Source organism: Gymnoscopelus microlampas (genome assembly GCF_963454915.1).
Source record: "Gymnoscopelus microlampas genome assembly, chromosome: 4".
Lineage (NCBI taxonomy): Eukaryota > Metazoa > Chordata > Actinopteri > Myctophiformes > Myctophidae > Gymnoscopelus > Gymnoscopelus microlampas.
In genome coordinates, this window is record NC_139941.1 from 12,731,548 (window position 1) to 12,758,192 (window position 26,645).

Here is a 26,645-nt window from a genome sequence, read left to right on the forward strand (position 1 = left end):
TGTCACGAAAAAGTTTGAGAACTACTGACATTTCATTTACGAAAAAACACAAAAAGTGAAAATATGGAGATAAGAGGTTTCTGCCCGACAGAGAGAGAGAGAGAGAGAGAGAGAGAGAGATAGAGAGAGAGAGAGAGAGAGAGAGAGAGAGATTGCCCACATGATGAACCAGGCAATGCTGGGTACCGAATGCTTCTTGACACATTACAGAGCGAGACGCATCGAGTGTCGCATTTTCTACGTCTTCACTATCGAGTGAAGGCACTCTGTGAAAATGCTCTCATTTGCAAAGAGCCTTGATTTGTATTCATTGGCTAATCAATTCAGAACGAGTACTCAAATACTCCTACGGAAAGTGCACAGACTATCCAAAGGACAAAAGGGTATTTAGGACAGCCATAAACGGCACGTGGAATTGTTATTCCGTTCATAAACCTTCTAATTTCTGTGAAAACAAGCACGTAATCCAGGATAATCAGCGACCAGCTCTCTCTCGGTTTGCGCTTGAGAATGATAAACAAAGTTAAATTGTGGTTTTATGTTTAGCTCAAACAGAGCTTCTTGTGTTGGCTTGTTTTTTGTGTTCATGCCCTCTAGAGTTCTGTTAAAATGTAATATTACCCCTTATTAATAATAAGTAGAAAATATTAAGTTACAGAGAATTGTGGTGAGTTTGCTGACCACTAAAGTCCTATTTCTTGACACACACACACGCACGCGCGCACACACACACACACACACACACACACACACACACACACACACACACGCACACACGCACACGCACGCACACACACACACACAGAATATACATATTCTGCATGTTAAAACACTCTTGTTTGTCCTTCATCTCTGCTTCCCTTCCTTTTCTTTGTTTGAATCTTTTTTTCTGTGTGTCCATCTTCATTCATTCTCTCTTCTGTTATGTTGTCATCTCAGCTCCCACTACATTCCGCATCCGCAGAATAGACTTTGAAGGCGGTAAGAAGTGTCTGTGTTGTGTGTATGTGTGCGTGCGTGTGTGCGTGAGAGAGAGAGAGAGAGAGAGAGAGAGAGAGAGAGAGAGAGAGAGAGAGAGAGAGAGAGAGAGAGAGAGAGAGAGAGAGAGAGAGAGAGAGAGGATGAGAGAGAGAGAGAGAGAGAGAGAGAGAGAGAGAGAGAGAGAGAGAGAGAGAGAGAGAGAGAGAGAGAGAGAGAGAGAGAGAGAGAGAGAGAGAGAGAGAGTGAGTGTTTGAGGTTTGATTTGATTTTGAGGACAGTAAACGATCAATCTAAACTGAGAGTGCATTAAGTGTTTTATCTAGAACATAATGGAGCGGTGGTGTGTTATGAATATGTTAGCACAACCAGACTACCAGTCACCACATGCCGGTGTTGCTAATGTATATCCATTCATATATTCACTGTTCATAAGCTGAATTAAACATGAATTCAGAGACCCATTGCAGATATCTCGTGCCAGTATCGAAACTTTTACTTTACTTTACTTTACTTTACTTTACTTTACTTTACTTTACTTTACTTTACTTTACTTTACTTTACTTACTTTACTTTACTTTACTTTACTTTAACCTATCCTGTGTTTCATCCTGCTATAACGCCAGAATTTTGATAAAAAAAGATTGATCTTATCTTAAGTTCAGAACTGATGATCATTATGAATGCTCACCATATCAAAACCTTCACCAGCTGTATGAGCCTTTCACCACCATGGTTAGACCAAAACCCCTGACCTCCATGGAGCCTTGACCTCCCGGAGGCCCCTTGTACACTGGAGTTATAGTATCACAATTGGAAACAAGCTCACAACGCGTCAAGATGGGCTATTGTCGCTACTTTTACATTAACTTTTTGTAGGACAAAGTAGGGCATTAATTACGGGAAAAACATTTAAAAAGTTGAAAGTATAGAGATACAAGGTTTCTGCCAGACAGTGAGGAGAACACGAGTTGATTACAACAAGATCATAATTCTTATGTGCCATTATATTATATTGTAAACCTGCAACAGCTTCATGAAAAAATGTGGTGCTTACTTTGTGTGTGTGTGTGCGTGTGTGCATGTGTGTGTGTCCACAGAGCATGAGAAGCAGAGGCTGTGTAAGACGGCTGACTACATGAACCTGCACTTCAAGGTCAAGTGGCTGTACAATGAATATGTCAGAGACCTGCCTGCCTTCGCTGACACTGTGCCAGAGTACCCCGCGTAAGACACACACACACACACACACACACACACACACACACACACACACACACACACACACACACACACACACACACACACACACACACACACACACACACACACACACACACACACACAGTCCTGTATATACTCCAGTGTCTCTCTAGTGTTTGAAATATTGTGACTGCGTTTCCTTTTTCATGGTCCTTCATGGCATTACACTCTATCTCTGTCTGTCTGTCTGTCTGTCTGTCTGTCTGTCTGTCCATCAGGTGGTTCCTGCAGTTTGTCCTGGCCTGGCTGGCTGAGAATGAAGACGTGTCCCTGGAGTTCATGCATGGAGCGCTGGAGAGAGACAAGCGAGAGGGGGTGAGTGATGGAGTCTGGCCCTCTATCTGTCTGGCCTGATGTATCGGCCATTACTTGTCTTTTTTCACAACATCTGTCTCGGCAATTATGCTGTTTCTCAACGTTGGGTCCAGGGACCACCGAAGGGGTCCAAATGGATCCTTAAGGGTCTGTAACTCTGAGAGTGTACACATGGAACCAAATTAACCCCTACACAGCCTAGAAGTTTGTAACTCGAGTGTACAAATTAAAACAGTGTTAATTTTGTTGACTAAAACACTAAGATTAAAAATATTTTGATATTTAGTCTACTAAAACTAGACTAAGACTAAAAAAATAATTTGCTGTCAAACTTAACACTGGTATTTAGGTACCAGCGTTCATTTTATTGACTAAGACTAAATCAGAATTTGCTGTCAAAATTAACACTGGTACAAAGTGTAGATTTTAGATTGATTGATTGAATACTTTAATAGTCATAAATGTAAACAGCATGTGGTACAGTAAGACATTAAGGCTAAAAGGATGACCCAAAATAATCCTGGGGTCCCACAGGAAAAAAAAAAAAACTGTCCTTGAAATTCAAAAGGTTGAGAATGACTGCTGAAAACCATTTTAATTGTGGGAATGGTTTCTAAAACGTGTCCCTCCGACCGCCTCCAGTTCCAGCAGACATCGGAGCACGCCCTGTTCTCCAGCTCCGTGGTGGACGTCTTCACGCAGCTCAACCAGAGCTTTGAGATCATCAAGAAACTGGAGTGTCCCGACCCCGCCGTGGTCACGCACTACAACAGGCGCTTCGCCAAGGTGAGGTCACCCTGCATGCACGCACTAGGGCTGGGGGGCAATATGACTTCAAATCAATTATCAACATTTATTTCTAACTTTTACGATTAACCACTTAAACCCCATATGGGGTCCCTCAGGGTGACCTCCACCCTCCAAGAAAAGGGTGTCTTTTCTGTTATCTGTTATTGTGGGAAAAGCATTTGCTGAAAATAGCAGATCTTTTGATGCTTTTGTGTGACGCTGTAGTATGATCAAGAAGGGCATTCATTAAACAAAAAAAACACAAAAAGGTAGAATATGGAGATAAGAGGTTTCTGCCCGACAGCAGAGAAATGTAACCGTATGCTTTCTTGTGTCCACAGACCATCTCAAAAGTGCTGCTGCAATACTGCACTCTGCTGGCCAAGACCTTTCCCTCCTACTGTGAGAAGGAGAAGATTGTGAGTGGTTTCTGTGAGAGGATAGTCTGTAGAGTTAATCAAACTAATAGATTAATCGACTTAAAGAAGAACAGATACATAGGGCTAAAGTGGTTAGTAAGATCAAGATCAATCATTTATTTCTATCTAATACAGCTTAACCCCCCCTGTCTTTCTCTCTCCTGTAGCCGTGTGTGCTGATGAACAACATTCAGCAGATGAGGGTCTTATTGGAGAAGATGTTTGAGTCCATGGGAGCCAAGCAGGTGAGCTTAAACACACACACACACACACACACACACACACACACACACACACACACACACACACACACACACACACACACACACACACACACACACACACACACACACACTCAGATGAAGTTTGTCCTAAGCTATACGTTCGAGTCTTGTGTGTACAACATTTTCACACAGTGTGATTTGATGAAATCATCCAATCCACTAATTCATGGGCCGCCATGTGGTCCAGTCAGCTGTCACCTGTGTGACATTATGTCACATGCTGGTCATATACAGCTGTATGAGGGCCTTTTGTCACGTTTGTCACTGTGTTGTCATGGGGGTTCCATTTGTTTAATCCTTTAACCCTCTAAGACCCGGATATATTTGTACTTGCAAAAAAAATTTTTAAACCTTTCAGATGGTCTTGTAGGAGTATTTTGAAGAGGAAAATATAATGTTTTTAAAAAAAAAATGTTTTGGTAAGCTTTTATGCAAATGTTGACATTTAGCAACGTTGGGTTCATCAGGTAGCAAAATTTCCTATAGGCCATTTTTATGGATAACATGGCAAATGTGTAATTACTTCACTAAAACAACTTAATGATTCATTTATATGGTTTATTATTTGGCCTCAGATCAATTATGAATAATATTTGGCCTCAGAACAGTATACATTATGAATAATAACACCAATAAGCCATATTCTTAAATCAATTTTATTAAAAGAACAAAATGAAAATCAGTACAATATATGTAGTAAAGAAACCTAAAAACCTAAACCATTGTCAGTGATCACACAATACTGCCTGGCCAACTCACTGATTTGCATTGATAAAAGGATGCAAACTGTTTCCAGAGTTTGTCCTTCTTGTCCTTCTCTGGCACGGTCAAGTTGTCAACCAGATGTAACGAGGTCAACAAAGACTGAAATCGGTTGCGTGGCATCACATCAGCTACAGACGCGTTTCGTGTGTCTGCTTCCCAGTACATCCGGTATCCATTCATTTGAGAAAGGCCCATTCTCAAATACATCCCAAACATTTGCTCAATTTCTTTTGGACTTGTGTTGACTGATGTTCCTTTTGTTTGAAGGCTGTAAATGTTTGTGTTCGTTGTGAGAGAGTCAATCATGTCTTTGGACACAAACTAGCGGAAGTACTGCAGTGGTGTTTGGATAGAACTCACATATTCAGAGGTCAGAGGTGGGCCAGAAAAGTCTGTATTAGGGCTGATGAAGTCCTTCTTCAGCCACTGATATCTTGAATCACGGCGATGAGTGGGTTTGGTCAGTTGGGGCAGCTGAATGTCTGCTGGGCGGTCAGTGGGTTCACTGGGTGGTTCGGATGGTTCGTTTTCTTTGGACCCCAAGCCACAGTCCTCTTCATCTGACTCTTCATCAGTCTCATTGATGTCTATGTCAACATCACTCTCTCCGTTGAACACGGCATCCAGAACATCCCTTGCTAAGAAGCGAGGCTCTTTCCGTCTTTGTGGCATTCTGAAATGAAATAAAGACATACCATTAGTACATTAGTAATGCTAAGTTCTTACACATCACTGCTCACTGCAGGACAACATTTCACAAGTCATACAATACTGTCTGGCAACCTATTGTTTGATGTTGATTGCCACTAAGTGGTCATCATCATTACAAGCCCCTAAGTACCCACCACCCCTCGAATGAATAATGAACAACCCCCACAACACCCCAAGAATTACCACATTGGTCCCACTGTCCTTGTAGTATTGAAAGAAAATTAAACTTACTGAGAATTAACAAGGGAATAATATTGGTTGAATATGTATTGTTTAGGGGGAAAGAGAAACTTTGGGTGGACATTTTCTGAGGCTTACAGCTCAATTATCATATATATATATATATATATATATATATATATATATATATATATATATATATATATATATATATATATATATATATATATATATATATATATATTATATTATATAGTAATGTAAATACACATATAACTGTTTAAATCTATTGTGAAAACTATATATAAGGCTGAACAGTAGCAGGTGAACCCTTGTATTTTTTGCAACCCCAAGGGCCCAACGTTGACCAAAAGCAACAAGTATGAATCATGCTCTAATTTCAATTTGGGACATATATTTCACAATAATAACATATATACATGTTCTAGACATTGTAATGTTCACCAAAAAAAATATTACAGGCATATTACTTACGTTTTTGTGAGGAATATCTTCCAGAGAAAAAAGAGATCTGTTCCAGCAGAGATTTTTCAAGTTGTGATGATTCCTGCCTCTGTGGGGGGTATTTATATGCAAATATCCTGGCCAATGGCATTGTAAGACTAAACAATAGGACCCAATGAGGATTTAGAGGTGAAAAAATAACAGAAAAACAAATTATTTAAACTCCTTTCTTTATAAAATATAATTGTTGCTCTGAAGCATCTCTGGGTCTTAGAGGGTTAAGACCGGGAACGCATCTGTGTCATTTTAGATTTCTTTGGCTATTCAAAAATAGGAGATAGCAGTTTTTTCAAAAAACTGTTAGGATTTAGAAGACATTTGTAGAATCCCCAGAAGCAAAGATTTGAGTAAAAAAAAATGCTTTAAAAAAATATATATATATTTAAAGATTTGCAAAAAAGTTCACTTTTTTTCCGAAATAGCAGATCTACAAGCTCATAGCACGGCACCCGGTGCCGCGCTATGAGTTTGTATATCTGCTATTTTGGAAGAAAATAAATCTTAAAATGACAGATGCGTTCCCGGATTGAATGAGTTAAGCGGAAAACCAAGGGGAGGACATTTTCCGTCAGCTGTCACGCGATGTGACGAGCTGTCAAGTGGCGTCTCTGCATACTACGGCCATAACATACAGTAGTGAGTGCCTTTATGCTGTTTGTCAAATAGTGTTGTGATGGTTGACTCAGCAGGTCGGTTTCTCTGCCATCGGTGTGTGTGTGTGTGTGTGTGTGTGTGTGTGTGTGTGTGTGTGTGTGTGTGTGTGTGTGTGTGTGTGTGTGTGTGTGTGTGTGTGTGTGTGTGTGTGTGTGTGTGTGTGTGTGTGTGTGTGTGTGTGTGTGTGTGTGAATGTAAAGCACTTTGTAAAGTGCTTTGGATTAGGTGCTATATACTATAGAAAAGCAGGTCATTTAGTGATGTGACTGAGTAACCTCTGAGTTGGTGTGTGTTTCTCTACAGTTCACTGATGAGGAGGAGAGGGTAGGTCTATTAGTCCACGTTCTTTCCTAGATCCCAATACCTCTGTCCTGCAGGACCCCCCCTGTTCCGTTCCCTCTTCTCCCCACCATGCGCCAAGTATCTTAACAACAGTGCCCCGCCCCCAATCCTCTTTACAACTATCAACACTGCACGTTCTCTGTCTCAGGTCGGGTTGGGTGACGTCTATATACCGTTGTGTTCCCACGAGCGCTTTTCAACGTTCCCGGTACTCCAGCATCACGTGACTTAATCCATTAAGACCGGGAAAGCATCTGTGTCATTTTAGATTTCTTTGGTTATTCAATTTTTTTTTTTAGAAAAATCGTGAAAATGTGTGCAAAACTTTGAATATATACAGTATATTATTGTTTTTTAAAGCAAATATTTTTAACTCAAATTGTGCTACCGATATAGAAACATTTTTTTTTCAAAAAAACTGTTAGGATTTAGAAGTCATTTGTAGAATCCCCAGAAGCAAAGATTTTAGTTAAAATGTTCACTTTAAGAAATATATTCAAAGATTTGCACAATTTTTATTTTTTTTCAAAAATAGCAGATCTACAAGCTCATAGCGCGGCACTCGGTGCCACACTATGAGCTTGTATATCTGCAATTTATTTGAATAGCCAAAGAAATCTAAAATGACACAGATGCTTACCCGATCTTAACGGGTTAAAGGAGGAATTCACCCAAAAAATGACTTATTTTCTATCAATTACACACCCCATGAAGCCTTGATTTCATGGATTTATTTTTGTGGCATTCCTAAGACAATAATTTGATGACCGTGTGTATTTCCGGTAGGAGACACAAATAATCTACTTGCGACGAAAACAAAAAAGAATCCATGGATTCAAGGCTTCATAGGGTGTGCAATTGATAGAAAATAAGTCATTTTTTGGGTGAACTCCTCCTTTAACGGTGGAGTGCAGACATGCGTTCTCACTCCCAACTCGTAATAGGTCGGTTGACGCGCCACTAAAAAAATTCTGAAACGAGGGCCGTCAGAAGCCCTCCCTTGAGCTCTGTGAGGCACGTGTTACGCGGCGCGATGTCCGCTTCCGTCAACTCTGTGCTGTTCGAGTTGCGCTCCGACGAGCCTGGATTCGAGAACCACGTCGTCCTCGTCAACTTGCGACGCGACGGGAAAAGCATGTCGCCAAAAACGCGCGTCTGACGCTTGGTGTGATGTTGCCCAACTCATCGCCGTAGTATACAACCTGAGAGTGAGAATGCAAAAAAAAAAAAACCTTCACCAGTATTCACTCCTAAAACACCACTGTAGTGTACCTTCCCATGTGCTGTGTCCTACAGTATACGTGTATTCATACACTAAAGTTCATGTAACACTTTGCTATGTTGGTGCTGCTTCCCTCCCCCAAGCTTGAGAATGAAGACGAACCAGAGGAGATTGATGAGGAGGTGGGTCTGTCTATTTGCCCCCTTTAGACTTGTATTCACGTTAATAAAAAAAACTGAAGAACGGCCCATTTTACCCCCAGTTGAAAATCAGTTGAGTCGTGTATGTAAGTGCGAATTAGTCTTGGAGGTAAACTAGAGGTTACGTATGTAACCCTGGTTATTTTAGTTCTGGAGTGAGACTCTCACTATGGGATACAGCGTATGCCATATTGAGTGTCTCACGAAGAACGAATAAGAACTACATGTTTCCCTTTAAGTGGTTGAGCAGATTCCAGTGCAATGTGACAGTGACACTGAATATGACTGCAACCACACCATATGTCATTGGTGAACCATATTCACACTTTCCAATAGTGTGCTGTGCTCTCATGTATCTGACTGTAGTCATTTTATTCCCCCACATATGTTTTATATTTTTTGAAACATTTCAATTTAATGTTGTTATCAGACGCCGTCTAATGATAAACCCTGTCTTTATTAGACCCTGTCTTGTTCTGTTCTTAACTTTTCTTTCTCCCATCCCTTTATTTCTGTTACTTTTGTCCATTGTCACCAGGCAATCACAGACAATGAAGGGGAGGATAACATGGTAGGTAGTGGTACTGTAGTGTAGGCCACCACGGCAGGAGCTAGCATCAGCACAGCACACCACATTCACTTAGTGTCAGACAAAAAAAGAAAATATCCCTTTTCAGTTTGCTAATCCACTCTTTATTTTTGCTTTCTCAAATCCTCATCTTTTCGGGGCTTGTTTCTTGCGTCCACCAGTCGGAGGACTCCAAGGTGAGAGAGAAGGGGGAGGTGACACGTTTTACCAGCTGGTTTTGCTGGTATTTTCTTTTCATTTTTAGTGCAGTCCATAACCATTTAGAAACGAGATGCTAGTGGCTTTCCAAGTACCTACAGTATGAAGACTTTTTTACGTAGGAGCAAGATTATTAAGACGATGTATCTTGCATTCAAGCCTTTCATTGCCTGAGGAAATCGTTTGCTGCAGTGGTTTTCAAACCTTTTCATATCAAGGTCCATTATTTATTCGGTATTGAGCCACGGACCACCATTTGATGAGATTTAACTTCTCAGACCCAAGACTTTTTGCTATCGTTGGATAAGATTTTGTCAAAATAACAATTCTTCTACATTCTATAATTGTGTAGACTTATTGTAAATTAAGTAATGCAGATTAACAATAATTTAACTCTTGAGAGCGTAAAATGGTTTCAATTTACGCTCTCAAGAGTTAAATTATTGTTATCGTTTAACTCTTGAGAGCGTAAAATGAAACCAAATGGATCCGTAAGGGTCCATTTGGTTTCATTTTACGCTCTCAAGAGTTAAAGATCTATAAAAGGGTCCATTTGGTTACCAACTCTCCATCATTTAGCTGGGGACCACCAGGAAACTCCTCAAGGACCACTGGTGGTCCCCGGACCACTGGTTGAGAACCACTGTTTTCCTGCATTAATAGACGTGTATCTAGAACAGCCAAAGCCAGCAGGCCATGCCCCTTAGGGCTTTCTTATTAGTTCTATCTTCTCTTCAAATGTCAAATGTCCTGTAATAATTTTGTCTCATTTTGTGTTTATTTTCCGACACAATACCAGTCTGGCTGCTCGGACTCAGAAGGCTCGGAGGTGAGGGGGGGATATGGGATATGATCCCTGGTCTAGACACAATGTCCTGTGCAGCTTGTCATATTTATCCTGACATTTTAGTACAGTGTCTGTGAGCCAGCTAGAAAACACTTGATTTGTTTTTGTTAGTACGAGTATGCTTTCCTCCTTAGCTTCAGTTAAAAGTTAAGGAGTGGAAATTGTAAAACAAAAACATACGATTGATCACTGCGTTGAAGTGCTGAAAAAAAGATGAAGCCAGCGTAACTTATTTTTGTAGCTTTTGCACAGTAGCGCATCATGTAGCGACAAGTGTCGGCATCAGTTTGTATTGTCGTTCCTGTCATGTGGAAACCTCATACAGTATGTCCATAACTGTAACTTTTCAGAATTCAAATAAAAAAATAGCAAAAAAAAATCAGATCTACAAGCTCAAAACGCGTCACTTCATGATTACATGTTTTGAGCTTGTAGAGCAGCTATTACAAAGTAAGCCATTAATTAACAAAAAAAACATAAGTTAAAATATGGAGGTTTCTGCCCGACAGCAACGATATTTATGTCGCTGACTTTCACTGAAAATGGCTTTCTCACTGGCACTGCGAGGTGCACGCAGCATAAGCCACGACACTTAATCGCCGATAAAGCTACGAGTGCAGCGTTCTCGCAAACGGCTCTCAACAGATGTACAAGGGCTCTAAAACGGCATCACTGTGCTTTGAAGTACTTCATAGACTGATGGAGAGACATCAGATAATTGAATCTGAGGGTGCCTCAAGACACTGTTTAACTTCCCAGTGGGGGCTCTCCAAATGTCTGCCGCTGTCGCCGTGGCAGCGGGCCGCCTCAAACATTTCACATGAGAGGGATTATACCAAAGGCAGAGCAATAGAGAGTACAGGTGCAACAGTTCATCTACTGTACGTAGCTTATTGATTTCATCGATTATGAATAATAACAAATTTTAATTAAATAATTGTTTTTTCAAATATTGCAAAAATAAGCTCACAACGCCTCACATTGCGTTGGGAGCTTGTAGATCAGCTGTTCTTGAACATTTTTGAAGATTCTGTAAAACTTATGATCATTTTCACCTATAACAACACACCCTAAAGTAGGGATGCCAGATTGAAAGTGGTTAAACCAAGACACATCGGCCGCATAATTGCAGATACTGATACCACAAAAATCAAGTCAAATAATCCGATTATTGGAAATAATCGGTCCAACTGATCGTTCAGGCTGTAGTCATTCAAGCTCTCAGGACTTTAGCTACGATTTAATCTTCATATCCAACCCTCAGTTGGGGCAAGGTGATAGTTATCCGCTCTTCCCTTTTCTTTTCTCATTAAACAGTCAATCAATAAAAAGTAATTAAAAGCTTTTGCACTTAAAGCAGCAGACTGTGTTTCGTACACAGTTTTGCATTTACTGAGTTTAAATCATAGATATCTTTGTCCTGTCCTGTCTTCCCCAGTGTGACAACAAGGACAAAGAGAAAAAGGTTGTATTGTGGCGCGTGTGTGTGTGTGTGCGTGTGCGTGTGCGTGTGCGTGTGTGCGTGTGCGTGTGCGTGTGTGTGTGTGTAGCTCCTCCTATAGAGTGTTGTGATAGTGGATTCATTGTTTCTGGTGTGTCTTTCTGTTAACTGGTTAGTCCAGTGTTTCCCAAACACAGCATGGGTCGTGAAACCATTTTTATGGATCAGTTTAAAACATTATATATAGATATAGATATAGATACAGTATAAAATAAATCATGAAAAATATAAATAATTCATCCATAATGTATTTTTTATACGTTTGGGTCCTGAGGAGACACCACATTTCTCTTTTGGGTCTGGAGCTGAATAGGTTTGGGAACCCCTGGGTTAGTTCATGTTTTCAGTCTGTCTTCATGTTGTGCATTGTGCTGAGCCTTAGGCTTAACTCCTGACCATAAACATCAGTAACATCTGTGTTTACAGCTCCATTTGGTTACATTCGTTCAAATGGAGGATTTTACTCTGTATAGTAGAATGGAATATAGAACTCTGAGCCGTTCGTCCATTGACATTACTGAGTAGACATGGTGCAAAATGTAATTCACAAATCCAAAAGAAGACTTTAGTCGGTATAGGCTCTCCACCTCTGTGTCTATTCCAAAAAAAATTGTTTGCTCCACTTCATGACCAATGTGACCCAGCGCAAGAACTGGTGTACCCAGGGTTTGATTTGTAAAAAAAAAGGAAGAAAGAAAAGAAAAAAGAGAGAAAATAGCTGATCTACAAGCTTGTGGGCTTGTGTTTTTTTTTGTGCTATTTTTGGCACATTTTAAAAATATGCCTAAAATATGGACACCAGGTTTAAAAATGAATGACCAGATGGGGGATATCAAAAGCAGAGGCATTTTGATACCCCCCCAGCAAATCCAACCCTGCACATACAGTATATATACACAGCTGCCCATGGTGGGCACACTGAGGTGAAAAACAAGCAGCCCTAAATTGGCTGTATTTTTGTGTTTCATAGTACATAAATGAGTGACCCTGTTTGTGTCCATTTTACGTTGTTTTATTTTATGAAGCACAAATGATTCAGTCATGAAGTGGAGGCTCCAAAATGCAAAGACACAGGGATGTGTAGTTTGTTTAAATGAAGAAGTGGACTTGGCGTCTATGGTAGAATGCTTAGCAGCTAGCGCTGTACCAGATGTAGCCTTTAGAGACCATTGTAGGCTACTCCTCTTTTAGCGCATTTGGTTGTACTTGCACAACATTATTTCTTGTTCATTAACTTGATGTTTTTGCTCTTTCTATTTATTGCTAGTCTGAGTCCAAGGATAAGGTGTGTGTTCAACACACCTTGTGTGCACTGTGCACGCTTTCATATAAGTGTGTGTGTGTGTGTGTTGTGTGTTGTGTGTTGTGTGTGTGTGTGTGTGTGTGTGTGTGTGTGTGTGTGTGTGTGTGTGTGTGTGTGTGTGTGAGAGAAATTAATTGTAGTGTAGTTTGCACATACTGGAGGTGTGTATGTGCGTGCGTACGTGTACAGTAGTTATGTAACCTAATACTTTAACTTCTACTCCACTACATCTCAGAGGAAAGGACAAGTATCTGAAATCCTTAGTTACTAGTTACTTTGCAGATTTCGATCATTATAAAAAAAAACACATACATTTTACTACATTTTGAATACTGGCACTTTTACTTGTAACATAGTATTTCTACAGTGTGGTATTGCTACTTTTACTTAATTACAAAATGTGGGTACTTCTTCCACCACTGGAGATAAGAAGTTTCTGCCCCACAGCGATGATAATAGGCCTATATTAGCAAAATAATTGCTGATTCTAAACTGTTGTGTCCTTCCCTGGTGCTTTCAGGGTGAAAAGAAAGACAAAGAGAAGCAGGTAGGCCAATATGTCAGTAGTTCCACCACCCTCCTTCAGCCTCTCCTACAGCATGGGGGGGGGGGGACCCTAGCAAAATGTGGTGATAGCATCACAATAATTTTAACCACTTTAACCTTTTATTCTTTGGCTATTAAGAAATAGCATATATACAAGCTCAAAGCGTGGCAAGCATTTGTAACTCAAATATTTGCTTCCGGGGTGGGCGGCCAAATACATATCATTGTGTGGGTCCTTGACATGAAAAAGTTCGAGAAATGTAATGGACAGATTAGAATGACAACCTGTAGATATATTGTGTATTTGGTGGTCATCTCATTGAAGCAAGTTTTAACATAAATGAGCTAATTCCAACTCAGCTACAGCTGTTAGATCTAACAGCTGAGCTCTTCCCCCATGCTCCTATCACTGTGTCAGCGATTTGCTATGTTTGTGTTGATCTTATCTTTAGTCCAGACCTTCTATGACCATTTAGGAGAGCATCTTTAACTGTGTATCTGTCTCTTTTATAATTAGTACATACCTTATATGACTATTTAGGATAGTATCCTTGGTACAATGTGGACTATAAAGACTGTGTAAGATGGGTGTTTGGGAGGCTGGTGCCCGGATGGGCTGTGGGAGCAGGGTGAAAGCCCTGCTCCTCATTGTTGCTGTATGCTGTCTCTGCTGAAAATCTTCCGAATAAACAACCTTAAAACTTCATCCGAACGGAATATTATTTTTACCACTGTTCTACCTCTGTGTGGTACGGCAGGGTCGCTGCCAAAAAGAACTCCTCTACAACACTGGTTCTCAAACTTTTTCATGTCAAGGACCCCAAAATTGTATATGTATTTGGCTGCGGACCCCCCATCTGAAAATGTTATGTGCCAGGGACCCCCCAGAAGAGAAGATTTATGTAAACAAAATAATACAAATTATTCAACGATATCTTTCAAAAATAGCAGATGTACAAGCCTGCAACGCTGCACGAAGTGACTGTAGATCTGTTATTTTTTGAATAGCCAACATATAAATAAATAAAGTGGTTAAACTGATTGTGATGCTACATTAACTACCGATGCTCTACAAATATATCTTTATTCCCTATGACATACATTTAGTTTCTCTTCAACTGTTCATTAATTTTCTCTCTTGCTGCCAAGCTTGATATCAGTTGTATTGATTTTCATCTCTGCCAGGCTGAAATTATGTGTGTGCGTGTGTGTGTGTGTGTGTGTGTGTGTGTGTGTGTGTGTGTGTGTGTGTGTGTGTGTGTGTGTGTGTGTGTGTGTGTGTGTGTGTGTGTGTGTGTGTGTGTGTGTGTGTGTGTGTGTGTGTGTGTGTGTGTGTGTGTGTGTGTGTGTGTGTGTGCGCGTGTGCACGCACATGCAAGTGTGTTTATTTCGCTACCTTTTAAAATCTTTGCTTCTCTTTTCTTTACTTTTAAGGAGGATGCTCAGAACAAACAGGTGGGTCGTTGAAACACCACTAATTGGTCTCGTTAGACATCCTTTCTTTGCGAATCTTGAACTGAAGACATTCTAAAGCCAGAATGCCAATAGTTTGATCTGCATCAGTCAGCAAGCACTGAGCTCGTATGTGAGAGGCACTCTCCATGCACAAATTACTATCTGTGTGTGTGTGTGTGTGTGTGTGTGTGTGTGTGTGTGTGTGTGTGTGTGTGTGTGTGTGTGTGTGTGTGTGTGTGTGTGTGTGTGTGTGTGTGTGTGTGTGTGTGCGCGCGCGCGTGTGTATGTGTGCGCGCGTGTGTGTGTGCGTGTGTGTGTGCGTGTGCGTGCGTGTGTGAGCCTGAGGCAGAGGAAGGAAGGGATTAGAGTAAACAGGAGGAAATGATTCCATTAGTCCTCTCTGCTCCGTTCCCATTACTGTCTCCTGATTGGACGATGACTCACATCTGTCCCATTCACTCTCATTGGACAGAACTCTGAGCTCATCTGATAAGAGTGATATTTTTGCCTCCAACTAAACTCCATTATTCGACTAGTTGGACCACTTCTATTCCTTTTATTGAAAGTACTTTTTAATAAGAATGTAATACAGCGAAATATGTTGAACTGCATAGCGTCACTGTCGGGTAGCAAACTACTATATCCATTCAACTGTTTCAACTTTTTCATTTTCCTTTTTTTCCCCTTCTTCGTAGTACAACAGTGTGGCACAAAAGTAGTAAAAACAGCCAATCTAGATCGTCTATTATTATTTTTTCCATTTCCTGAAAAGTAAACAAAACTGTTTATTTTTTCATTAATACTGTATAATTGTTTTAATAATAATCATGAAAATAGCCAATCTACAAGCTCACAACGCATCACATCGTGACGCGTTGTGAGCTTGTAGATCGGCTATTTTCACTACTTTTGTGCGACACTTATATGAAGTAGGATATTCATTTTGAAACATGGAGATACTAGGTTTCTGCCCGACAGCAATGACATGCTGTACATAGCTTGTGTTAATGGAGTTTTATTCTCATTTTCATTCACCAGTCAAAGGAACAACTAAATAAGGTTTGTTCATTTGCCTTATAGGTGCCATCCTGCCTCATAGAATGATTTCCCTGAAGTTAGACCTTTAACCTCTAGGTGGCGATGTCCAGTTTAGCTTACCAGTCATGAATGGATTCCGCCTGATATGTTGTAGTATCCTAATAGACCCATACCAGACACACCTACCCCATTAAAAACCCAACATAGCCTACAATGCAATAGGCTATCATGTAAAACAGTGTTTCTCAAATTCTGTTTAATTGTTTTTTATTTAGTATGCCATGAAATTTCAATACAACCAATCACCAATATACGTAACGTCAGCCACCCGCCAAACGAAAGAAAAGACATTTGGTTGGGACGCACAAATGAAAACGAGGGTAAAGAAGGAGAACACATTTAGACAATATGTAATAATATATTTTTAAATGCTGAGACCGAAGCACCAAGTTTTGTGCTGGTGAAGGAGGTTGAAAAAAAATATGGTAGAGGGGGATAGTAAGACGGTTTGAGAAGCACTGATTGTACAACACTGTAGAGCAGTGGTCTTCAACGTTTTTCAGGCCAAGGACCCCTTGGCTGAGAGAGCGATGAAGCAAGGACCCCCCCCCCCCACACTACGTTGTTTACAATAAGTGTTGCAGATTAAACTTTTTCATAGATTTCATAGACAGCTTGTGTTGTCATAGTGTTGTGTAAATTCATGTTTTTTGTTCATTTAACCACTTAAACCTTCAATACTTAGTACTTGATTTGCTCCTTTTCCCCCCTACACCAAACCTCTTTGCCGAAAATAGCTGATCTACAAGCTCACAACGCCTCGCAGATAGCTGATCTACAAGCTCACAACGCCTCGCGCTGCGAGGCGTTGTGAGCTTGTAGATCTGCTATTTTCGGCAAATGTTCCCCTCAGAATAAGGAGGCTAGGGTTCATGTGGTTAATGTAAAAAAAAAATCCTATCACACAAAGATTTGGCAGACCCCCTATAGTAGCTCTGAGGACCCCCTAGGGGTCCCGGACTCCCCGTTGAAGACCCCCTGCTGTAGAGTATGCCGGTTACAAACAGCCGTGTGCCACCACATCTGTGCTGTGCCACAAATTGCCTCACGGAGGACAATTGAAGTTTTCCAAGTCTGAAGTCATTGCTGTGGAACATTTTTGTTTGTTTTTTCTTTCTTTCTTGTGTTCTCCTCTGTCCTCCTGGGAAGAATGAAGCCACAGTGGACAAACAGAAGGTACGATGGCAATTCAGAGAGCCGGAGACATCAGCAACACAGCGCTCGTAGTTTAGTAAATTGATAGAAATATCGTCGCTGTCGGGCAGAGACCTGCCATATTTTTACTTTTTGTGTTTTTTTCCGTAAATTAACACCCTACTTGATCATACTACAGCGTCACACCAAAGCATCAAAAGTAGCAGATTCATGAGCTCGAAACGCAGCTCGAAACGCAGCTCGAAACGCAGCGCGAAGCAGCGCGTTTCGAGCTTGTAGATCTGCTACTTTTGCTACTTTTGAATTTGAATCCTGAAAAGTAGCAGTTTTGGACATATTAGGTTTCCCCCCCAACAGAGACGATATGCATTTGATGTTTACCTTGCTTAGTCGCTCCGGATATAAAGAGCGTCTGCTAAATGCCTAAATGGTAATAGTTTGGTATTTCATATATTGGCGCTTACTTTTCTTTTTCCTGGCTTGTTTGTTTATACTGTAAGTACTGTAATACCGTAATACTTGTCCGGGGGAAGAGTAGCTGTTTAGCGATCTACTGCTCGTGGTTCTGTGGCTGTTAAGACACTTGGTAGCACCTGAGACAGTCTGTGGTTTGGATGGCTCTGATCTTTCTTAACCCATCTAGACCGATATACAAGCTCTTAGCACGGCACTGAGTGCCACGCTATGAGCTTGTATAACAAATCTTCTCTTCTGGGGTACAACACATTCTCAGATGGGGATCCGCGGCCAAATAGCCTATATAATCTTGGGGGTCCTTGGCACAAAAACGTTTTAGAACGTTCGGTTACGTTGTAACCTTTGTTCTCTGTGTGAAGAGACTATCTCTGCACCATACATATGAAATATGTTGGTTGGAGATATAGTCTTGATACGATAGAGAACTACTGATTTAGACGGCATATAGAATCGGCCTCAGGTCTTTAATGGGTTAAGTCTGCAAGCTTTGCAGGATCGAGGGAAGCTCACATTTCTTTCCCCCCTCTGCTAATGGGTTGTTGTCTAGTTAAAGAGCTGGTGCCATGTTTTTGCACTTTTTCTGTTTTTCATGTGTCTATGAGGTTGATAGAACTTCATTAAGCCCCCCGGTGGTGGTTTTATGGTGTTTTATGTCTTCTCTGATTATTTGGAGTTTCTTCCTGGAGGCTGAAATCTTGAGGGTCAAACGTGCCAATAGAGAAACAGCCCTTTAGTGACATCACAGAGCCCCCAAAAAACATACCCTCCCCCTCATTATCATAACACAACAGGTGTGGGCATGAGGAGGAGGAGGGACTAGGACAGGTGGGTGGTGCTAAGGTGGTGGAGGAGGTGCTAAGGTGAGAACCAGGCATACTTAATGAACTGGAGGCGTGTCCACATAAACATTTTTTTTAAACAATTTCTGTACACTTTTTTTTTGTGAAAAAAATCCTTACATAATACCTTATGATCAGGTTTTAGGGTTGAAAAATATCATGGCACTCCATCTTTATGGTTACTGTACTATACCTACACAAGCTTGTCTGTTAGCTGATGTCATCATGGCAGAGCTGGGGATCCAATAGATAAATGTGACACAGCGTGAGAATGAAGGGATCAGAATTCATCATACCCTTTATTTAACTATAAAATACTCATTGAGATTCAAATCTCTTTTCCAAGAGTGACCTTGCCAAGAGAATAGCATTACACACTGATAAGACAAAAACACAATCAACGCAAGCAATCCAAAAATGATGCTGTAGCTTTTACAGAGGCGCTAAAAAATTACTTTGATCTGATTTTGGTAAGAAAAAAAGAGAAGATGATTAGATTTTTCTGTTTCCAAGAGCAACAGGTTCAGGGCACTGCCTGGAGGCTTTCAAATTAATCCAATCAACTGTCTTTGTCAGCTTTTAGAAGCATTTCTACCTTTTTGGAGCATAGTGAAAGAAACGGGACAGTGTGGGAAGCACACACAGCACAGGTTGGATTTGATCTGTGATTTGTTGATTTCTGTAGCACACAATGTAAAAACAATACCAAAAGAAAAGTGCCAGAAGGAGGCAAGAAGCCCAAAGGGCTTATACACGAGGCCTCAACCTATGTATAACAGCATTAAAAACATGATTTGTAAACAACAAAATATGAATTTATAGAATTTACAAATAACATGATTGCAGTATAAAAATACAAATCTACAACATAATTGAAATACCTGATTTTATCTGATTATCCATGACAAGATTACTGATAATAATTAGCCAACATAGTTGACACATCTGATCTTACAGGGTGTTAAATCCATATTGCAAACAAGCAAACCGGGAATAGACAAAAATAAACTAAACAAAGAAGTTATCAGGGAATGTGTGATAATGAATGTGACATTATGTGACCTGGTCAATCAGAACATCCTTCAATTTGGTCTTATACAAATTAAGTGAAGAAAGTTGTATACCAGTAGAGCACTTGTCCCAAAGTGTAGTAGGCTACCTCTGTATTTAAGGGAAGATTGACCATGACTTGTACGGTAAAAGAGGGGGTTAAGATTTGTAGCCTGTCTAGTGTTGTATTTGTGTATTTGAGAATTTGCTTGGAAGGAATATAGTAGTATACTAAAAGGTTTGGGAATGGAGTTGGGGGTATTATTAAACATATAAATAAAAATGCATATTTGATAAGTTTGATAAGTTGATCTGGAAATAGTTTTGACTTTTTGAAAAGTGGAGCAGAGTGGTCAAGTCGTTTTGAAAAAGTAACGGTTCTGTCAAATCTTTTCTGAAGTAGATAAATACCGTTGAGGTAGGAATCATATGTACTGGCCCAGACAATATTGCAGTATGTTAAATGTGGATAAATCAAGCTATAATATAATATAAATAGACCGTTCTGATTGACCAGCTAGGCCACTAATCTTCCTGATGACACCAAGCGATCTAGATACTTTGTTGCAAACGAGATTGATGTTCTTTCCAGCTGAGTTTCTCATCTACTAAAACTCCTAAGAATTTAACAGAGGTAACTTGTGATATTTAAATATCATTAATAATAATTTTACTAACATCTTTGCAATATTTCTTTCCACCAAAGACAATCAAATTTGACTTTTTCACATCATTCAGTGCCAAACTTATTTATTCATGTTAATGGAATTTTGGTTCTGAGTGCCACAGCCAAAATTCATTGTAAAAAAAAAGTGCTTAGGAAGCGAGATACAGCCTTTTTAAGTTATAGGTTAAACAAGGAGTGGATGGAGCAGCAAATCTTCAAATCATCATATCTTGGGTTCTGAACATGTTTTTCCCAAAAAAACAAAAACAAAAAAAAACTTTTATTTTGAATTTTTTTTTTTTTTTTGAAAAAAATGTTATGACGGATTTGACGGATCGTGGCGCTCTGGGCGTCAGGCCACGTGACGGATTTGACGGATTGTGGCACTCAATGAGTTAAGGATAACATATTTGCTTGGAACCATTTGGAAATGTGTTCCATGCCTTTGTTGGCCTCAGATATGAGGGAATGAAAGTCGGTGGGCATACTAAATGTGTGCCCATGTGACATAGAAACACACTTGTCTTTCTGAATGACCAGGATGCAATTTGTTGAAGTGAAGACATCTAGTGACTTGAAAATGGTAGATTTCTAGAACGCCTTCATCCAAAGCGCTTTATAATTTTACGTTACATTCACCCAATGATACGCACTGCCACAAAACCAGCATGAGACAGGGATCGAATGCTGCCCCGGACTTATATTGTTCTGCTTGTTGCGGGATCATGAACTAATTAGGTCTTGAAAGCATGCTTTCAAAAATGAAGGACATGTTTGACCGTAGAGTGTATGTACTTCAGCATGCTGATATGATTGAAGAAAAAGCTCAACAATGTATGGGACTTCTTCATATTCCCCTATTCATTTATCCAAAGGCAAGCAAATTAGAGGAAAAATCATGAAATGATCCACTTGTCTGACAAAATAATTCATTTCTACCATGTTTATCAAACCAACCACATGGACCTTGCTGTGAAATGATGCGTGTGTGTTTTAAGTTTTCTTATTGCTTTATTGTTACATCTTGTGTACAGGAAAATAAGAGTAACATTTATTTTTGTTTGGCTGCCTTCAGACAATGCAGCAGCATAGGTGGTAATAATAATAATAATACTACAACCGTAAAAAAAGAGAACATCAGCGTATGTACACGTGCATATGATCTTGGTGTATTATATACACCAACAGCATTTTTTCAGTAGCTGCTACAATACTTTATGTAAACAACTTCACAGTATATACATCAGCTTAGATGGGAACAGGTGTACTGTAGTATTCTGTGTTCTATTCAGACATAGAATGTTCCCCGTGACATCAGCAGCCTGAATGGTATCTCTATACACTGTAATACTGCACCGCTTAAACACACACTATGTAATTCCTTGTAAATCCATAGAATTAACATATTGTTCTTTTGTTTGCCCTTGTCCTCGTGTGTGTGTGTGTGTGTGTGTGTGTGTGTGTGTGTGTGTGTGTGTGTGTGTGTGTGTGTGTGTGTGTGTGTGTGTGTGTGTGTGTGTGTGTGTGTGTGTGTGTGTGTGTGTGTGTGTGTGTGTGTGTGTGTGTGTGTGTGTGTGTAGATGGACACAGAGGCAGCTGACATTCTCAATGATCTGCAACTGAAGCTCAATACCTTCCTGGATAACTTCAGCACTGTGTTTGGCAAGAGGTAGCACACACACACACACACACACACACACACACACACACACACACACACACACACACACACACACACACACACACACACACACACACATACAATATATCTAGTTAGCACATCTGCAAGTGCTTGCAGAGGAGTCTAATAGCGGTTTCACATTGGGTGCGTTTGAAGCGAAGCGTTCCTCCTCCGTTCCCGAGTGCGCTTGCTGGCCAGCATTCACACTGGCCAAGGCTCTAACGCGCCCGAATACACTTGCATATATACCCCCGATCCTATAGGTGGCGGCATGCACATAGTGCTTCGCCAGTGGACACAGACGTCATCAACTATGCGACAATGTTTGTGCTGGTCGCGCATAAATATAGGGTTGCCGCTGGGGAGAGAGTCAGGAGCGCACTGAGCGCACAGAAGTCAAGGCACAGACTGCTGTGTTGTTGACAGACAACGGATGCACGTTTATGAGAAACAACATAAATAAAACCTGGTGAAACACTTGTGTGCATTAGCGCAAGATGAGGATACAGGAAACATTCAGTCTAAATGTCCAGTTTGCTAACCTTCACAACTACTACTACTTTTGTATTTGAAACTTTACATTTCTCTAAATATTATAAACTTTCACGACAGCTTAAGTACAAAAATATATCATTTATGAAAAGGCAACTAGCCTATACAGTGAAGTCGGACTGAATGACTGAAACCTTGTATTGTGAATTGTACTTCCATGTAGCCTACTGTTTCTCATGTCTTACTAAATAAAGTAACGTCTTTTCTTTTTTTACTCTCTTTGTGTGGGGATTATCTGGCACATGTATGTATCTGTTATGAAAGAGAAATTGCATCATGTCCTTGGGAAACCATAAACCTACGTAGGCCTACATCTAAATGAGTTACCATATTTACTTACAAATTTCAAATTACAAAGCCTTATAAGCTATATATTTCTGGGATGCATAGTAGCTGAAACTCCACAAGATATCCACAAGATATACTATATAATATATATATATATATATATATATATATATATATATATATATATATATATATATATATATATATATATATATATTGTTGCTGTCATTATATGGCCATGACACGGCCTCTCTTTCTATCTCGCGCTCTCATTCTATTTCTGTATGTAATGTTTTATATAAATAAATAAAAAATGTTTTATATATAAATATTGCGGGTTTTAGCGCATCATCCCGCGGGTTCATTTTATAATTTAATGATGAAATTAACCCGCGGGATCCGGCCATGGTTGAACCCCTGTGGATTGATCTGCGACGTGTTTTTGTTGACTGTTTTTGGCGAGTTTATATACCGTCACCTATTACAAATAGCGGGCCACTTCCGTCAAACGATACGCTTGCTTTCACATTGCAGTGTACTGTAACCGAGGACGCAAGAATCGCACCCGAGACTACCTCCCGAGGTGGTTTCGGGAACGGAACGGCGATCCGTTTCGGGGAACGATGCGCAACATTCACACTAGCGCGAAACCTGCCAAGCGGTCTCGAGTGCGCACCCGGGACCATAGTGTGAAACCGCTATAAATGTCTCTTCCATTGAGACATTTAGACCCTGGTGTCAGGTGGTACTGCCTGAACCTCATAAGTACTATATCTCCCACCTGGCCAAGCGAGGATTCCCTCTTCAATGAGCGGAAGACGTTTGGTCTCCCACGTGGGAGATCCGGGTTTGAATCCCGGGTATAGGATATAAAACGTGCAGCTTTGATGAGTGCTGGTCTGATTTATTGATTGATTGAATGAAGGAAAGACTGCTTTCATGTATTATGCTCCACACAAATGGAACAAACTTCAGGACTCGATTGTTCTCAATAGAGACATTCAGGGGGCTTCTCGAGGACACACTACATGGTGACTGCACCTGCTTCATGTAACTCTATGTTTATTTGCATCTGTGATACTGTAATATGATTCAAATGTTTATTATTGTTTTTTATATGCTGTTATCAGGGCGTCCTTGAAAAATGTATCAAGACATGTAAAGACATACAATACTATACAGGAAATCATCAATACTAGGAGCAGTAAAAATATATTATTTACAGAAAAACAGTCTAACACAGTGGTTCCCAAACTTTTTAGCTCAAGATCTACAAGCTCACAACACAACGCGTTGTGAGCTTGTAGATCTGCTATTTTCACTACTTCTTAAACATTAAAAAAGATATATTTATGGAATTATTTTAATGTTTTTATTTTATTTATGAAATACTTTAGAAAAATGTTAGAATTGTTTTTAATTGATACAATGTTGTTTTTAATAAATTAGTTGTTTTTAGTTGATGAAAAGTTGAGATTTATTTTGTTTAAACTTTTATTTATTTTTATTTTGGAAGAATATATACATTTTTAAACGTAGGAAATGAAAAAAGGGGATATTTACTCACGACCCATAAAAGTTGGTCTGTGACCCAAACATGGGTCCCGACCCACTGTTTGGTAAAACTGTGGTCTAGCAGACGGTGTCTCCGTGTGTCTCGTCCCATGCAGCTTCCAGGCTCGTATCAACGTCTGCATGCGGCAGGTGGCCGACATCCTCTACCAGATCAAGGGGCCTCCCAACCCCAACACGGCAGAGGCGGACGCAGACGCCATACTGAGGCCACTCATGGAGTTCCTGGATGGGAAGTAAGTAACTCTCTAGACCAGTGGTTCTCAACATGTGGGTCGGGACCCCCAGGGGGGTCCCCACATGATGTTGAGGGGGTCCCCAGATGACAGTGAAGTGACAATTTATGGACTTTTAAGACCTTTTTAATACCTAAAAAAAACTAAAACCTTACAGCATCAAAAGGAATCAAACCAATTGGCCAAATTTGTCAAATAATAAAAGAGGCAAAAATTGTGAAAATAGCAGATCTATAAGCTCACAACGCCTCGCAAAGCGAGGCGTTGTGAGCTTGTAGATCTGCTATTTTCACAATATTTATCTGTGGAAGCGAGTCAAACTAAATGTAATGCCTGCAATTCAAACTGCTTGTCAGGGTGGGGGTTCCCAGTTCAAATATGATTATTTGGGGGGGTCGCAGCCTGAAAAAGTTGAGAACCACTGCTCTAGACAGGCTTTTGGCTCACACAATTTTGTGACGCTTCGGTCCGCCTAACAGTCCGTACATCAGAAGTGCTGAAGATCCATAGAAAATAAAGCAGATGTCCCGACTTCCCTACTTCCGTTTCAACAACGTTTCATCAAGTATTAATTAACGTGACCCATTGTAAAACAAGTCGGATATCGCATACTTGTTAGTGCAAGTCATGATGGGGACTGCTTACTTGTGTGAAATTATTCAAATGTATTTATTAATTTGTTATTTAGAACTGTTTTTAATTGGGATGAGTTGCCATAATTTGGAAACCATTATATAAAGGCAATAAGCCACGCTGAGGCCATGGTTTACTGTAATCATGCCACCCAGTGCCCCGTAGCTGTTCTAAAACGACAATAAGACCACAGCCTGTTGTTGTGGGCTTATTGCTTTAATCACATCCGGACGTAATCACTTAATCTGGACCTCTACTCTTAAGACCAAAGTTTTGTTTCCATTAAACAATGGATTGATTTTCATCTTAGCGTGTGTGTGTGTGTGTGTGTGTGTGTGTGTGTGTGTGTGTGTGTGTGTGTGTGTGTGTGTGTGTGTGTGTGTGTGTGTGTGTGTGTGTGTGTGTGTGTGTGTGTGTGTGTGTGTGTGTGTGTGTGTGTGTGTGTTTTTAGTCTGAGTACCTTTGCAGATGTCTGTGAGAAGACGACACTGAAGAGGATCTTAAAGGACCTGTGGAAGATCGTCCTCAGCAGCTTGGAGAAGATGATCGTCCTGCCTCAGAGCAACGACAGCCTGGTCAGCACCCCTCGCCACAAGCAGCAGCAACACACACACTTATTCGGACAAACATTTTCATGTCAAGGACCAGGATTTGGCTGAGGAACCTCATGTGAAAATATTTTTAAGAAAACTAAGATTCTTTCAAAATTCTGAAAATTAAAAAAAACAAATAGCAGATCTGCAAGCAGCTCTACAAGCTCACGATGCAAGGACCCCTTGGAATGTTTTCCATGTGCTGAAAAGGAGCGTTTTTAAATTTGGCTGTGTGTGTGTGCGTGCACGTGCATGCTCATGCACACTGGCTGCATGCTCATGCACACTACCTGTGTATGAGCAGGAGTGAGCAGATGAATCTGGCAACAATGCTGTAGCTCCCTCTACTGATAAATACTGTTCAAAGCACTGGTTCTCAAAGGGCGCCAGGGGTCTTTGAGGGGGTTCCAGGGGGTCCCCGGCAAAATGACTTAATATACATCATCACAATCAGTTTAACCACTTTAACTTTAACCCTGTATGCATAAGCTCACAACTTGTAGATCTGCTATTTGAAAAAAGATTGCAATATTTGGAGAAACACAAATCTTAGGGGGTACGAAATATTTTCTGATGGGGGTCCGTGGTAAAAGGCATATTCATTTGGGGGTCCTTGACATGAAAAAGTTTGAGAACCACTGATCTACAACATGTAGACATGGACCAAAATGTATCACAACAATGATAATGACAACATCTAACACCTCATTTATATGAG

The 26,645-nt window shown here is 40.3% G+C and overlaps 1 protein-coding gene across 1 annotated transcript in view; it reads left to right on the forward strand.

Moving 5' to 3' along the window:
• LOC311043651 (protein unc-13 homolog B-like) overlaps window positions 1-26,645 on the forward strand; it is a gene marked incomplete at its 5' end in the record, with an annotated part of 66,356 nt that overhangs the window by 25,237 nt on the left and 14,474 nt on the right. Inside the window, 8 exons of the mRNA XM_084054962.1 lie at window positions 2,079-2,205; window positions 2,460-2,556; window positions 3,199-3,342; window positions 3,687-3,764; window positions 3,932-4,009; window positions 21,953-22,041; window positions 24,564-24,701; window positions 25,786-25,909. Coding sequence (XP_083911088.1) covers window positions 2,079-2,205; window positions 2,460-2,556; window positions 3,199-3,342; window positions 3,687-3,764; window positions 3,932-4,009; window positions 21,953-22,041; window positions 24,564-24,701; window positions 25,786-25,909 — 875 coding nt within the window. The remainder of the gene's footprint in view (window positions 1-2,078; window positions 2,206-2,459; window positions 2,557-3,198; window positions 3,343-3,686; window positions 3,765-3,931; window positions 4,010-21,952; window positions 22,042-24,563; window positions 24,702-25,785; window positions 25,910-26,645) is intronic.